This window comes from Chroicocephalus ridibundus, chromosome 4, assembly GCF_963924245.1.
Source record: "Chroicocephalus ridibundus chromosome 4, bChrRid1.1, whole genome shotgun sequence".
Taxonomy (NCBI): domain Eukaryota; kingdom Metazoa; phylum Chordata; class Aves; order Charadriiformes; family Laridae; genus Chroicocephalus; species Chroicocephalus ridibundus.
Window position 1 is genome coordinate 38,377,994 of NC_086287.1, and position 12,359 is coordinate 38,390,352.

At 36.0% G+C, this 12,359-nt stretch overlaps 1 protein-coding gene across 5 annotated transcripts in view; it reads right to left on the reverse strand.

Moving 5' to 3' along the window:
* Positions 1–12,359, reverse strand: part of FMN1 (formin 1) — a 208,423-nt gene that overhangs the window by 133,874 nt on the left and 62,190 nt on the right. For 3 of the 5 annotated variants that reach the window (XM_063332259.1, XM_063332258.1, XM_063332261.1), the window contains one exon: positions 3,425–3,457. The exons of the other annotated variants lie outside the window; for them this stretch is intronic. In XM_063332259.1, coding sequence (XP_063188329.1) covers positions 3,425–3,457 — 33 coding nt within the window. The remainder of the gene's footprint in view (positions 1–3,424; positions 3,458–12,359) is intronic. 5 annotated transcript variants of the gene reach the window in all.

The window sequence follows — 12,359 nt, forward strand, 5'->3', positions numbered from 1 at the left end:
AGGCAATAGAGATTGTTTATTCTGATGTAAGTTACACAAAAAGCACGTACTTTTAAATATTAAATAAATAAATAAATAAATACCATTGTATTTCATAACTATGAGTTTTAAACTTTAACACAGAATAATCTGAAACAAAGGAAGATGTATTCAATATATTGGACTAATTTTTAGAACAAGGTGTTTTCTAAAATTTTGGCCCTGAAAGCTAATCTAGCAAATAAAATGTGTAACACAGGACTGCTCAAATCTACCCTTAGCAATCATAAAACCCAAGTATCTAAAATAGCAGCACATTCTAGTATTATTAGTCTTTTGATATCTGAATACGAATGACAGTCCATCAGTATCTGACCCAACTGTTGAGCTTTAGCATTTATCCTGACCTTCTAGGATAAACATGGTCTCCAGGCAATACACCCTTAATTTCTGTGGGCCTGTTTGGGCCTGTGGTTTCTACAGAGAAAGCTGACTACGCTATCGAGGTGTTAAGGATGCTGAACGGAGAGTTTGGTTTGTGCTGTCTTCTTTAACACTCACGGAATACCCAAATAATTACACATCTGATCTATTTAGTTACAAATGCAGAAGACCTTCAAAATCTGAACTACATATCTGTATGATCAGTAATATTGTTTACTGTCTTCAAGAAGTCGCGTGGGACAGAATTCCTTCACCTCAGAACCCCAGCTTTTTAGGGTACAGATGAGTGGTAGGATTTTCTTTTTCTGTTCCACAAACAATTCTAAGATGTTGTTTACTTATTTGTTCCATTGGAAAGGCGGGAAAAAAAGATTAGATTTTCATGGGATGGACAAATATAATAGCTTGCTCAGTTGTCCAGTCTCCAAGCAGGCAGTAAATCATGACTGGCTTGAAACTCTAAATACATAAGTGTTTCTAGGACCTCTGCACCACCACCAGAGTCCTGTAAGGTAGCACCTACCTCGAGTGAGGGAAATGGGAAATGCCAGCAACTGAATTGCCAGGGAGAGACGAGTCTGTCAGACCAGACTCTTCAGAAGTCCACTTAACGACAGCTTATATAGACAATGTAACTTTCCTACCCTAAGATCATTGATGGTATATGCAGGGAAATTCTAACAAATTCCAATATAAGTTGCTTTAATTAATGCAAAAATGTCTGAACACTGTTTTATTTCCTAAGAAGTATTCATGCAGCTGTTACCACCATGAGTGGACTCTCATTATGAAACTTCAAAGGGAACAGAACAGGGCTTCAAAGTGCTTTGGATTTATTTCTTCTAATATGATGTCCACTTGCATCATCATCTAAAAGGTGGTTCATGGTAGAATTAAGGACTAACTTGTTCTTCAGTGATATAATACATCAAGAGTTTATCCTGGTCATAAGGTTTGTTTATAAGTCTTGTAAAATAATCACATTAAATATTCACCGACAACAGCTAGTATTCCTAACTCGACTACAAAAAAGGATCAAAAAAAGAAAACAAATCTTAATCCTTGGAAAGTTTTAACTCAGCAGATTGCTATACCATAATTGTTTGAAAAGCGTGAGAACAGGAAACTGCTTAATGAATAAGCAAATAATTATCATCCACAAACAGTATAATGACAGTTTCTTAACTTACAGAAATAAAGGAGAAGACAGGCTAGAGATACTGAAGCAATACATTACACTAAAAGGAGGACTTAGAAAGAATTTCTTGTTCTTCAGACAGGATTTTTTCATCACTAGGGAGTTGGCATTTCATCATTTGAGAATGTCTTTAGGAAGCTTTTATTCAAGTATTTATTTCAGGAAAAAGGTAGATCAAAATTTCAGAGTACTTTATGTGCATTATGGATTATATATACTCAATACCATAAAAAGCAGCACATTTATAAAAAGTACACATGTTCACCACCTTCACGACACCAGAATGAAACTAGTCAGTCTTCATCTAAAATACCACAAAAATCCCCTGCTATCTCAGCTGCCACAGAAGGACCCTCAGAAGATGTTGCCTTCTCTCATTTCCACATACACAGAAAAATATAAATGCTTTGAAACATGCCTTATTCAGTTATGTCAGTTACTTCAGCAAGCAGTGACAAGTCATTGTAGAAAAAAAGAGGAATAGCATCAGAAAATCCTTTTTTAAGATAAACTGAATTCCAACTCAGCTTCAGCTAGTTAGCACACATTCGATAATAATTCAGTAATTCAAAGGAGCTATTCAAAAGGAGTTTCCAAGTCACGAGAGTTTGTACAAAATAAGTTCCTTAAGCTTATTTGAAATCCAACAATGGCCAGGGCTCTGCGTGTCCTGCTCTTGGTGGGACACAAAACTGAGCAAGAAAAGACACAGCAGACTATATCTGAAATAAACTTCCATGAATCAGGTTAGTGTCATTCATCCCCTTTCTTAAAGCATAATTAAATCTCCTTTTCCTTCAAAAGATATCCCTACTGATTCATTGCTAATGCCATTATCAGTCAGTATCTAATTAGCCCTCACACTTTTCAATGGGATTTTATTGTGTTTCTTTGTCAGTGTTAAATGTGCTCTTGTTTTGAATAATGACCAGTGTGCGTTCAAATACATCAAGGTTATGGAAAAGTAAAAAGCTATCATCCCTTTAATCCTTCCAAACTGACTGGTACTAAACTAGTAAACGGGGAAAATTTAGTTCTTGTACAAAAAGCTTCAGTTCCCATTTTTTATATGCAGTATTTATTCAAATCAGTAAAAGTATGCTGGTACAATATTTTTCATCATTTATTAATTCACTTCATCTTGTCTTTTTGCTGAACTTCAGCTGTTATCTCAGGTTTATATAAGATACACCTCACAATGGAGGACCATAGCCCACCAACTTGGAAAGAACTTTTCCAGCTCAGTTTTCACTACACCTACAGTCTTTGCTTCAAAGACTTTTAGAATAATCATGGCCAGATTATAAGTAGGCCAGCTATTAGGAATTGTCTCTATTAGGCCAGTTATTAGATTATCTCTAAAATGGGCTACATTTACCTAGAGTCTGCTCACAGACAAGAGAAAGGAGGAAAAAAAAAAGAAGTAGAAGAAGAGAAAGTAATACATCAGTTCTCAGTTGTGATGTCCTTCCAACCAGACTTCAAATCCTAGCTTTGCAAAATTTCACACTCAGCATTGTGGGATGGATCTGAAAGTCAAAGAAATCAATCTAAGTTCCACTCACTTTAGTGGGATGGCGGCCACTAAAATTGATGTAAGCTCAAATCTGAAAAAAATTCCTCATCTATAACTACGGAACTTCCGTAGTCTTTATTAAATTTTTAGTCCTAAACAGTGGTAGGTACTGCAGACTCTGCCTTTACCATTTTTATTCCATCAAGGAAAGGTAAATACTGCCTTTACAGTAACAAAAGAGACCAAAGACTAGACACAGACGGACAACATTACACTGTTCCACCCACCTGGTGGTCCCTCCTTGTAAAGCTTTAGGTGAGCTAGAGACAAAAGCATAAGTAAGATTGTATTTAAGCTTCACACAGGGAATTTATATTTTTACAGTCATTAAATACATATCTTAGCAGGGAGTCTAGCCGACTCCCTGCTTTCTACTCATTACTACAAACATATACCTCAGTCAGCATTTTCAGCTCCCATTTGTATTATTTTGTCTTGCAAAAAATTATCAACTGTTTATTAATTGCTTAATTTCTTAAGTGTTCCTAGATATTACCACTGTCCCTCAAACCAAATCAAATCAAAATGAAATAGCAAGTATTTAAATAAATTTCTACCATGTAAAAAATCCCACGGACATTCCTTAGTGAACCACAGGCCACACGTAGTAACACTATGAAAACAAACTTGCAAATATCTCTATGAAGTTCTCAGCTCAATATATACACAGAATTGCATATCGAACACTGTATAATAATTAAATAATTTATCTTATTAATTCCTCAACATTTTCAATTGGAAATAACAACGGTGCTCACGCATTATTGTCTTTTCACGTTGCTTGTTAAGGCAAGGAGAGCAATTCAGATCAGAAAGCTTAGCCTCTTCTGACAGATTCATTCCATACAATCTGATTAGAAGACACAAGTTTGGGGTGGGAACTCTTTTCAAGAATTTGTCTGTTTGCTTTTTGTTTCTAAAACACGGACTTTTCAAAAAAATGATAGACTGTGCAATAACAATGGCCAATGTATGACATATACCACTGGGTAGTAGAAATAAAGCATATAAGATATTACTAATGGTTAGTGAAGTACAAGGCGTTCTTCACTGGTTTACAAAGAAAATACACATGCTAGCATGCATGTTTTTCCTTAATGCATAGAAAACCAAACATGAAATAAAACCTGGATGTTTTGGACAACCTATGTCATTTATGCAAATGTTTAATATATGTTCAGTTGTATAATCACAGAGAAATTATCTGAATTCAGAGCAGCAATAATGTTTATAAATATGCACAATACACGCTCATGTAAATCTTTGTCATGATACTGAGCAAGCTGCACTGTTCATCACCATTTGTAAAAGAAAAGGTACAAGCATTCACTGGTAAATCTAGTGACCTGAACATTTAACATACAATTTTGGCAATACTGGATACTGTGGGTCACAATGTTTTGAATGGCAATTTTCATTCTCCAAAACTGTTGCAAAAAGCAAGTAGACACACCCAAATATTATTCAGTACTATTCTATTTGTGTTCAAAACTGTGCTGTGCAAAAAATACTTTTTCTTCTTTAATAATAAAACAACTTATCTACTTGAAAAATTTTAAATAAAATCTTATATGAAAACCTTTTGCACAGAAACTTCCATAACTCACATTTCAAATAAATTAGTTACTCCTCAAACTTTACATAACCAATTTAGGAACCTTCTCTGCCATGATCTCAAATCTTCAAGTAGAAAGCAGAAGCTTGAAAATAAATTACCTTCTTTGAAGTCAATAACCTTTTGGTCAGAACATTAATTTTTGTAAAAAATCTTATCTATTAAACTCAGTATATGGCAACATGTAAAATAATGTTAATACCATTTAAAAGTAATTAGAGAACAAAACTTGGAAAATTTGAGTGCAATCTACCTCTCTTGAGATGCAGCACACCCTGTAGCATAAAGGAAATCATTTACTTTATGTTTAATTGAACCGATACATTATTTTTCAGAACAGTAAATGTTCCTTAACCTTTTTTCCCTCCTTGGTAACCCTTGGTCCCATCATTTTCAATATTCCCTGTTTACTATAGTCTTTGTTTCCTCCTTCATTATTTCCCCATGTAGCTTTCCCCTTTATCCACCAGGTGTCAGAAGGGAATCTACTCACCACAGCTGCACCTTTTTTATTATTTATATATTTATTTTTACAGGGGCATTGATGCAACCTTCCAGGCTTTCTCAGGCTACAGTCCTAAAAATTAGCAAATGTTCAGGCGTTTCTTCCAAGAAACGTAGTCATGAGCGACTTTCAAAACATGCTATTTGTTCAGTCTTGGCATGGTGTTTATAAAGCGTAATTTTCACACAGAAGTAACACTGGGAGAAATACATTTATTTGAAATGCTACATGAATGCAACATTTCAAGTAGAAAAATTGAGGCTTACACATTTTTTACAAGGTGATTGGCCAGTGAAATCCCAAAGCTTAGGTTTATAGAAAGTTGACAGACTTCCTCGAACTTTCTGAACACCAGTTTGAACAAGTTCTGCATTTAAGCACCCTTTTAGAACTAGGAAATTAAAATTGATTGTGCTTAAAGAAATTCTTAGAATTACCTATTTTTAGGGATAAGGCATTGGCTAAGCCTATTCTGACGGCAGCTTTGACACATTATTCTAATCCTTCTTCCCTTGCCCCTTCCATCTACTCCTATCTGTCCTCCTTTGTTTACTTCCCATTGAAGCTGAACTCTTTACCGTAATTCAATACATACAAGGACAGCAATTCCCCAGACAGAAACGAGCAGACATCCTTCACTTCAACTTAATTTTTTAATGTTTTTTAGACTTTTAAGGGAAGGAAGAACCCTCCAAGCCTCAAATTTCAATGATTTTCAGCACCTTAAAGTTTCTGGTACAATGAAAATATAGAAGACGGGAAGAAGGGAGACAGATGGTGAGAGACATGTGGAGAATAAACAGTCCTAAACAAGCCAATAGCACAGTATCTGAATACTGTCTGGATATTGAGATAATACAGAAGATTTAAGAGTTATCTTCCTACAGAAAATGAACTAACTTCACAACACTTATTGAATTCCAACAGAACAATACCCAGAGAAAAGCAGCCTCCTGAAGGAAAACCCAGCAACCCCTTGATTCTCTGTTACGGAAATTAAGAAAAGAGTTCTTACTCTTTCTGGCTGCAAAGCAGTAAAAAGCGCTATTCACAAGCAGTCTCCTGAGTGACTTATCTACTTGATCGTTCCTATCCTGTCACAGGTGAGGTTACAGCTACAGTTCATTTACCTGACAGCAGAAATGAATAGTTTCGCTTGTCATTTTCACCCTCCCACCAAGGCAACATTAGAGGTACTGCTGCTGGGGACATGCAACATGATTTCTTTCTCAATAAATGTCCTATTTCTTATTTACAAAACCAATTTATTACAGGATCACATTCACCAATGCAATATGATAAACAAACGACACCTTATCAGTAAACACGAGGAACAAATCTATTGCAGGATTTCTTTGATGAGTTACAGACTCCATCTACTTCATCCAGCACAAATTTAAAATACAGAACACTTATTCTAGATCTACAACACCTTTGCAATCACTGTATACTATCTATAGGAAGCATACACTTGTACTGCATGTATACTATACATGCAGTGTAAGTGTATGTTTATTCAAATGTGGGTGAGTCTAGGTACACTACATATCCACACAGACAGGCACACCACTTCCGCAGTATATTCTCAGCAATTCTTGAATTTAAAACTGTTGACAAACTTAAAACACGGATAGACACAAGACTAAGATACGTACAATAAATAGGGTTGGGGTTTTTACAGGTAAGAGTACGTGTCTGTGTCGTAGCAGAGGGGACAAACTTGGCAAGGATGATATTGAATTTAACTGAAAAGAAGTTCTAAATCCAAGTGCAAATTTTCAGAAAGCATCACGGTGTTCAGACTCAGGGTTTCATCTAGACTAGTATCTAAACCTCTCATGTTCAAATGCTGGCCCAACCAGAACTTCAGATCACGCGAACTGTGAGGCTGGAGAACGGGAAAGTGAATTCAATAAAACTCAGAGGCGTTTCTGTTATACAAAGGGCCTCATATATTTTGAAACAGAACCATGGAAATAAAATACAAAGTCATTCTTCTTGTGCTGTACACAATTGCTCTTTCACTGCGTTTCAATTCTATAACAAGAATCATCTCATAAAACCCTGTGACCGTTTTGGGCCTTTGCAACATCACATTGGTAGGACCCATAGCGGTGCCTACATTTCAAAATAAAAATCACAATAAAAAAAAAATTCACAGAACTTGCCTCCATTATATTCAGGTAATAGATTAATCTTCTTGCTAGGCAAAATATAGTTTAAAATTCAAGTTTCTACTTTGAGTGGACTAATAAAGCTGTTCTGTATGTGAATTCTTAAGCACGCCGGTATCTGTGGCTACACAGATGTATGCATCCAGATATGGCTTTGTATACTGTAAAACATGTTCTTGTCAGGCATCTGCTGCAATAAAAGCATCCAGACTCAAAAACAATAGGTCTCCTAAAATTACTACATTTCTATAGACGGTATGCATAATGGAAATAAAGCAGGAATTTTTATTGAAAAAGTGGAGCTTAAGTCCTCTTCCCCCTCACCTTGTAATAATATAAACCTCGGTGTATAGGAAGGCATGAACATTTTATCATATGACCTTATGCAGTTACCATACTGTGGGGTTTTTTTGCAGACTTAAGTTTAGGAAGTCAGTATTCTTTTCCATTCTGCATCTCTATCTAATGCTAATAGCCTATAAACAGAAAAAGAATTTAATTTGTCTTGAAAAACAGGTCAGGATTCTTGTCACAATTTTACAGACGGAAAAACTAAAGCTTGGAAAGGTCTCTCAACTTTCCTGAAGTCACTCCAGAAGGTAGCAAAAGGGCTGGAAATGGAACACAAGCATCTTAACAACAAATCTTCAGCATTAACAGGTGCCTATCTTTTTGCTCCTGTCTTAAGAGGCACAGTAAAAATGACAGTATCAGCTGATGTGGGGAGAGAAAAGCAAAGGAAGTTTCTGTTGCTTGCTTGTTTTTGAGGTTATTTTTCTAATATTTTCAAAGTAAATCTTAGCAGACAGACAGGGCTGCAAGATATTTGGAAAAGTGGCTGCAGCATTTATCACCACGTGCACAACCAATTTGTCTGAGACTGTAGAGACTTCCAAGCAGCACTATGCCCCATACTTTCCAAATCCATAAAATTATAGCTTTAATTGCCATAAGTAAGGGGAGAAAATATCATTGTTACTCTAGAGGAATATAATATGGCTACAATAATCTGTCTTGTAATAAAAAATTCAGCTTCTCAATAACAAGACAGTGTATTTGTCAGAATACGAAACACTGACATAACATGGCCAAATGCGCCTGTCATGCTGCACAATAAACACAACAGAATGTAGCAAAATAATTTACAAAACTTTCATGCAGCCTACCTACACTCTGAGGTCACATCAAATTGATCAGTGACTATTAAATCATAAAAACACTATCTTCAACTAGTGCATTTATCTACAACTTTATCTAATTCATTACAATAAAATTTATAATATAATCCCAGAACTAAACCCCAAATACTGCAAATTCAAATAAACTGAAATTACTAAAAAAATGTCATTTTTTTTAAATTTTAAGATGAAACCAACTGTTAGCAGCCACTGTTACAACAACTTCCTTCAGAACACTAACATCATCAAGCATTATGTCTGTTTTAGAGACAAACACAAATTGTTCAAGGCCACAAAGGAAGTTTATGTTAAAGAAAGATAAGAAATCATGTTATTATGTCTCATCTCTTTGTTCAGGCCATTATGCCTCTCTTTCTCTCACATAAGTTGGTTATTCTCTGCATTTACATCATGACCAAAAACTGTTTTTCTTGCTGGGAACCCAGAGCTTAGGGGACCAAGGCTTTAATATATTTGAGACTTGGTAATAAACCTCTACCATTATTTTGTATTTCATTCACCACTTACTTAGACACTTTTGTTCAATAAGAGCTTTCTCAGTCACCTCCTGATTTTCTTTTTCACTCTGAAAATTGTGCTTGCAGCATCACTGACTCTTATAGAAATTGTGGCACATAGAGACAGCATTACCTCACTGCCGATTTAAGGATGATGAATAGGCAGGCTGTGAGAGAGCAGGGTTTTTTAATGTTAAATACAGCCATTTGAATTAACATGAAAACATGTAAAGAAAAAAAGCATGGATTAATGTTTCAACTTATTGAGGCTTTTTAACATTTTCTCCAGCAGGAATGTCAAATACTTCTCTCTTACCACTTTTTAAATTTCTGTTTTGCTTAAGCAAAAGACTAAATTATCTCTGTTTTATGTAAGAGAACTATTTTGATCCTAACGGCTAAAAATGGATTTTTAATAGGAATCGCGGGATTTCTATATCTATACCATTTTAATGTGGAGACTGTTCTTCAAACATAAGTAGTTTTATAAGCAGCAGAACTCATGTCTAAACTCCTCTTCTTGGACATGAGAGGCTGCAAGTACTGATCTAGTCACACGCAGCAGCTGAGACATTCATTATATGTGGATTCTATGTGATCTAGTATCACAGATGAGTTTGCTCGGTAGATACATGAATTTGTCTCCTCTACCTGGCAAGATATTTTCACCACAAACAATACCGGACACGCCTTCCATTCTATCAGCTGTAATGCTTAAAAAAATGGGAGAAATCTCTCTGAGAATTATGGGGGAAAAAGAAATAGAAACTTTTAATGAAAATAGAAGAACAGAACTTAACAACCAAAGAAATACGCACAGAAATGTCTTCGATTACATGGGAAAGATTTCCATGGCATAAACATGTAACTATAAATTAAAATACTCTTTTTCTAGTCTTCCAGGATGTAAATGGTGTAATGTACTACAGACTTTCTGAACTTCAACTATTTCAGACTGACACACTTCAAAGAAGTTCCAGTTTCTCTGGAGAACCATGTAAGCAGCTTGTGCTAATTACAGAGAGCCAGTTGACAACACAGTCACTTGCTCTATGGAAACATAAGAATTAAAGGATTAAGAAAACTTAAGATATTCCAAGATATTGTAACACCATCCTTTTAATTCAAAATTTACAACTCAAGATCCAGGTGTTGGGGGTGACAATACTATGATTATGCAAGATGTTATCAAAGGCATGAAAAAAACCTGTTGCAGAGTTGTATTTGCTCACTAACTTCTTTCACTTCTAACATTCCTAAAAGGCCTAGTCAGCCACACACACGTGTTCCTTGTTTTGTCCGTTTGCTTTTCAGTTGGTTTCCCACACATCAAGCCAGACTACGAGCCTCAGGAGGGAGTTAGCTGCTCCTCCAAGCTGCTATGAGTCACTGCGATGTCTGCTGCGTAGGCCAAATTAAGCCTGAATTTCTTGCTTCCACTAGGCAGGAAGAACAATGAGGAAAAATGTGGCAAGGAGGTGAGAAAAGATCAAAAGGCCAGGAATCCTCTCCCTCAATATCCCTGTCTTCCTGTCATAGCTGCCGTAGCATATGGTGATGAAGGAAGTAAAAAAATTGCGTAGTGCAGAATTGTGAGAAAGATTACAGTATCCCAACTTCGAAATTTTCAGTGTTACTTTAAATACTAATTTCTCATGACAAATCAAAAAAAATCTATGCTCCCTCATAAAATAAGTACATATTCTTGTACCCTGTTAGAAGTACAAAGATTTATGTCCACAGAATTATCCTTGAATGTGATCACACTTGTGACAGATGTATTTTGTTTAAAACTAAAATAAAGCTGTGCGAAATGATTACTTACCTAATAATTCATCCTATTATTATTGTTTGTATATAGATTCCTATTGTTTTGGTAGATGAAACTCTTAATCACAGAAATTAACACACTAACATAAATCAACTGAAAGTTAAAACAAGTCACTTCAGCACTTTTTGTTACAGATAATCATCTATTCAGGAACATCAGTGGAGGAAGACTGGAATCACAAACATCCCTGCCACACACAGTTTTTGAACTCTATTCTGAAATCAAGAATTCTTCACGTGATCTCAGTTGTCAGGACAAGACACTGGGGTAAGAAACAGGGTTTCAGGTTGAGCATGGTTGAGACCAGTCAGTTTAGTGGTGATCATTAACCTGCTTTATACCATATTTTTAAGAAGTCCACTTTGTGGACAAGAAGTTCCTAAGGTACTGGTGGCTGGGAGGGAATTTTGGATGGGGAAGGGACATGAGGGGAAATGCCAGCATACACATGCACTTTGAAGGTACCCACCACTGTCAGAGAGAAGATACCGAGTTTAGGAGTAATGCTGTATTGCCACTTTCATATTCATTAAAAAAAACATAAACCCTGCCCCCTAGCAATAAGACCAACATTGAATACAAACTCCAGTTTTATAATTATATCAGCACTACTCATGAACAGTACCTTCCTTCAATTGCAGGAGGCGGCATAAACCCATTCCTGCACACAGTGCTTTAGAACAGTCACCCTAGTCCTCAGAAAAGCAGATGTAACTTATCCATCGTATGCAACTTACAACTGCTTGGAGTGTCCGTGCTGCCATAACTGCTTTCTGGGCATCTATGAACAGCTGAAAGAAACGCAAACCTGCTAACCACTGAGGTACACCTATAACTCTTCTGCACTTTTAACATACGTTGCAAAGACAGTCTTTGCTTATTTGCTTTAAAAGCACTGCTTCTGTCTCGTCCTAGCTGAATCACCAGCAGTTTGTTTTCATTCAAATTCCTCTCTCTGCCAGACACTGGAGTGACTAATGAACTGCAGAATCTGGTCTGTATAAAAATTTGACTTAGCAAACTAACCATCAGCGTGTTGATGACACTGCCACCCAAAATATCACAGTAACAAAAGAGTAACAATTTACATGGGCTCTAAGCCAGTCTGTCCTTCCTATTCAAATTTCAGGAAAACATGACCTAATTTCTCTACAAGTAGTAGAATTTGGAGCTTTTGTGAATTCAGTTTCCTTTCCTTTCTTTATTTCAGCATATATTGTTTCCACAGATGATTACAGTCATTAGGAGAAAAAAATATTTATTTGGGCAGAATTAAACACGGAAGCATATAGCCTATAATAAGAATCTACAAGTAACAGAAAGAGCCTGCAGCACTCCTTG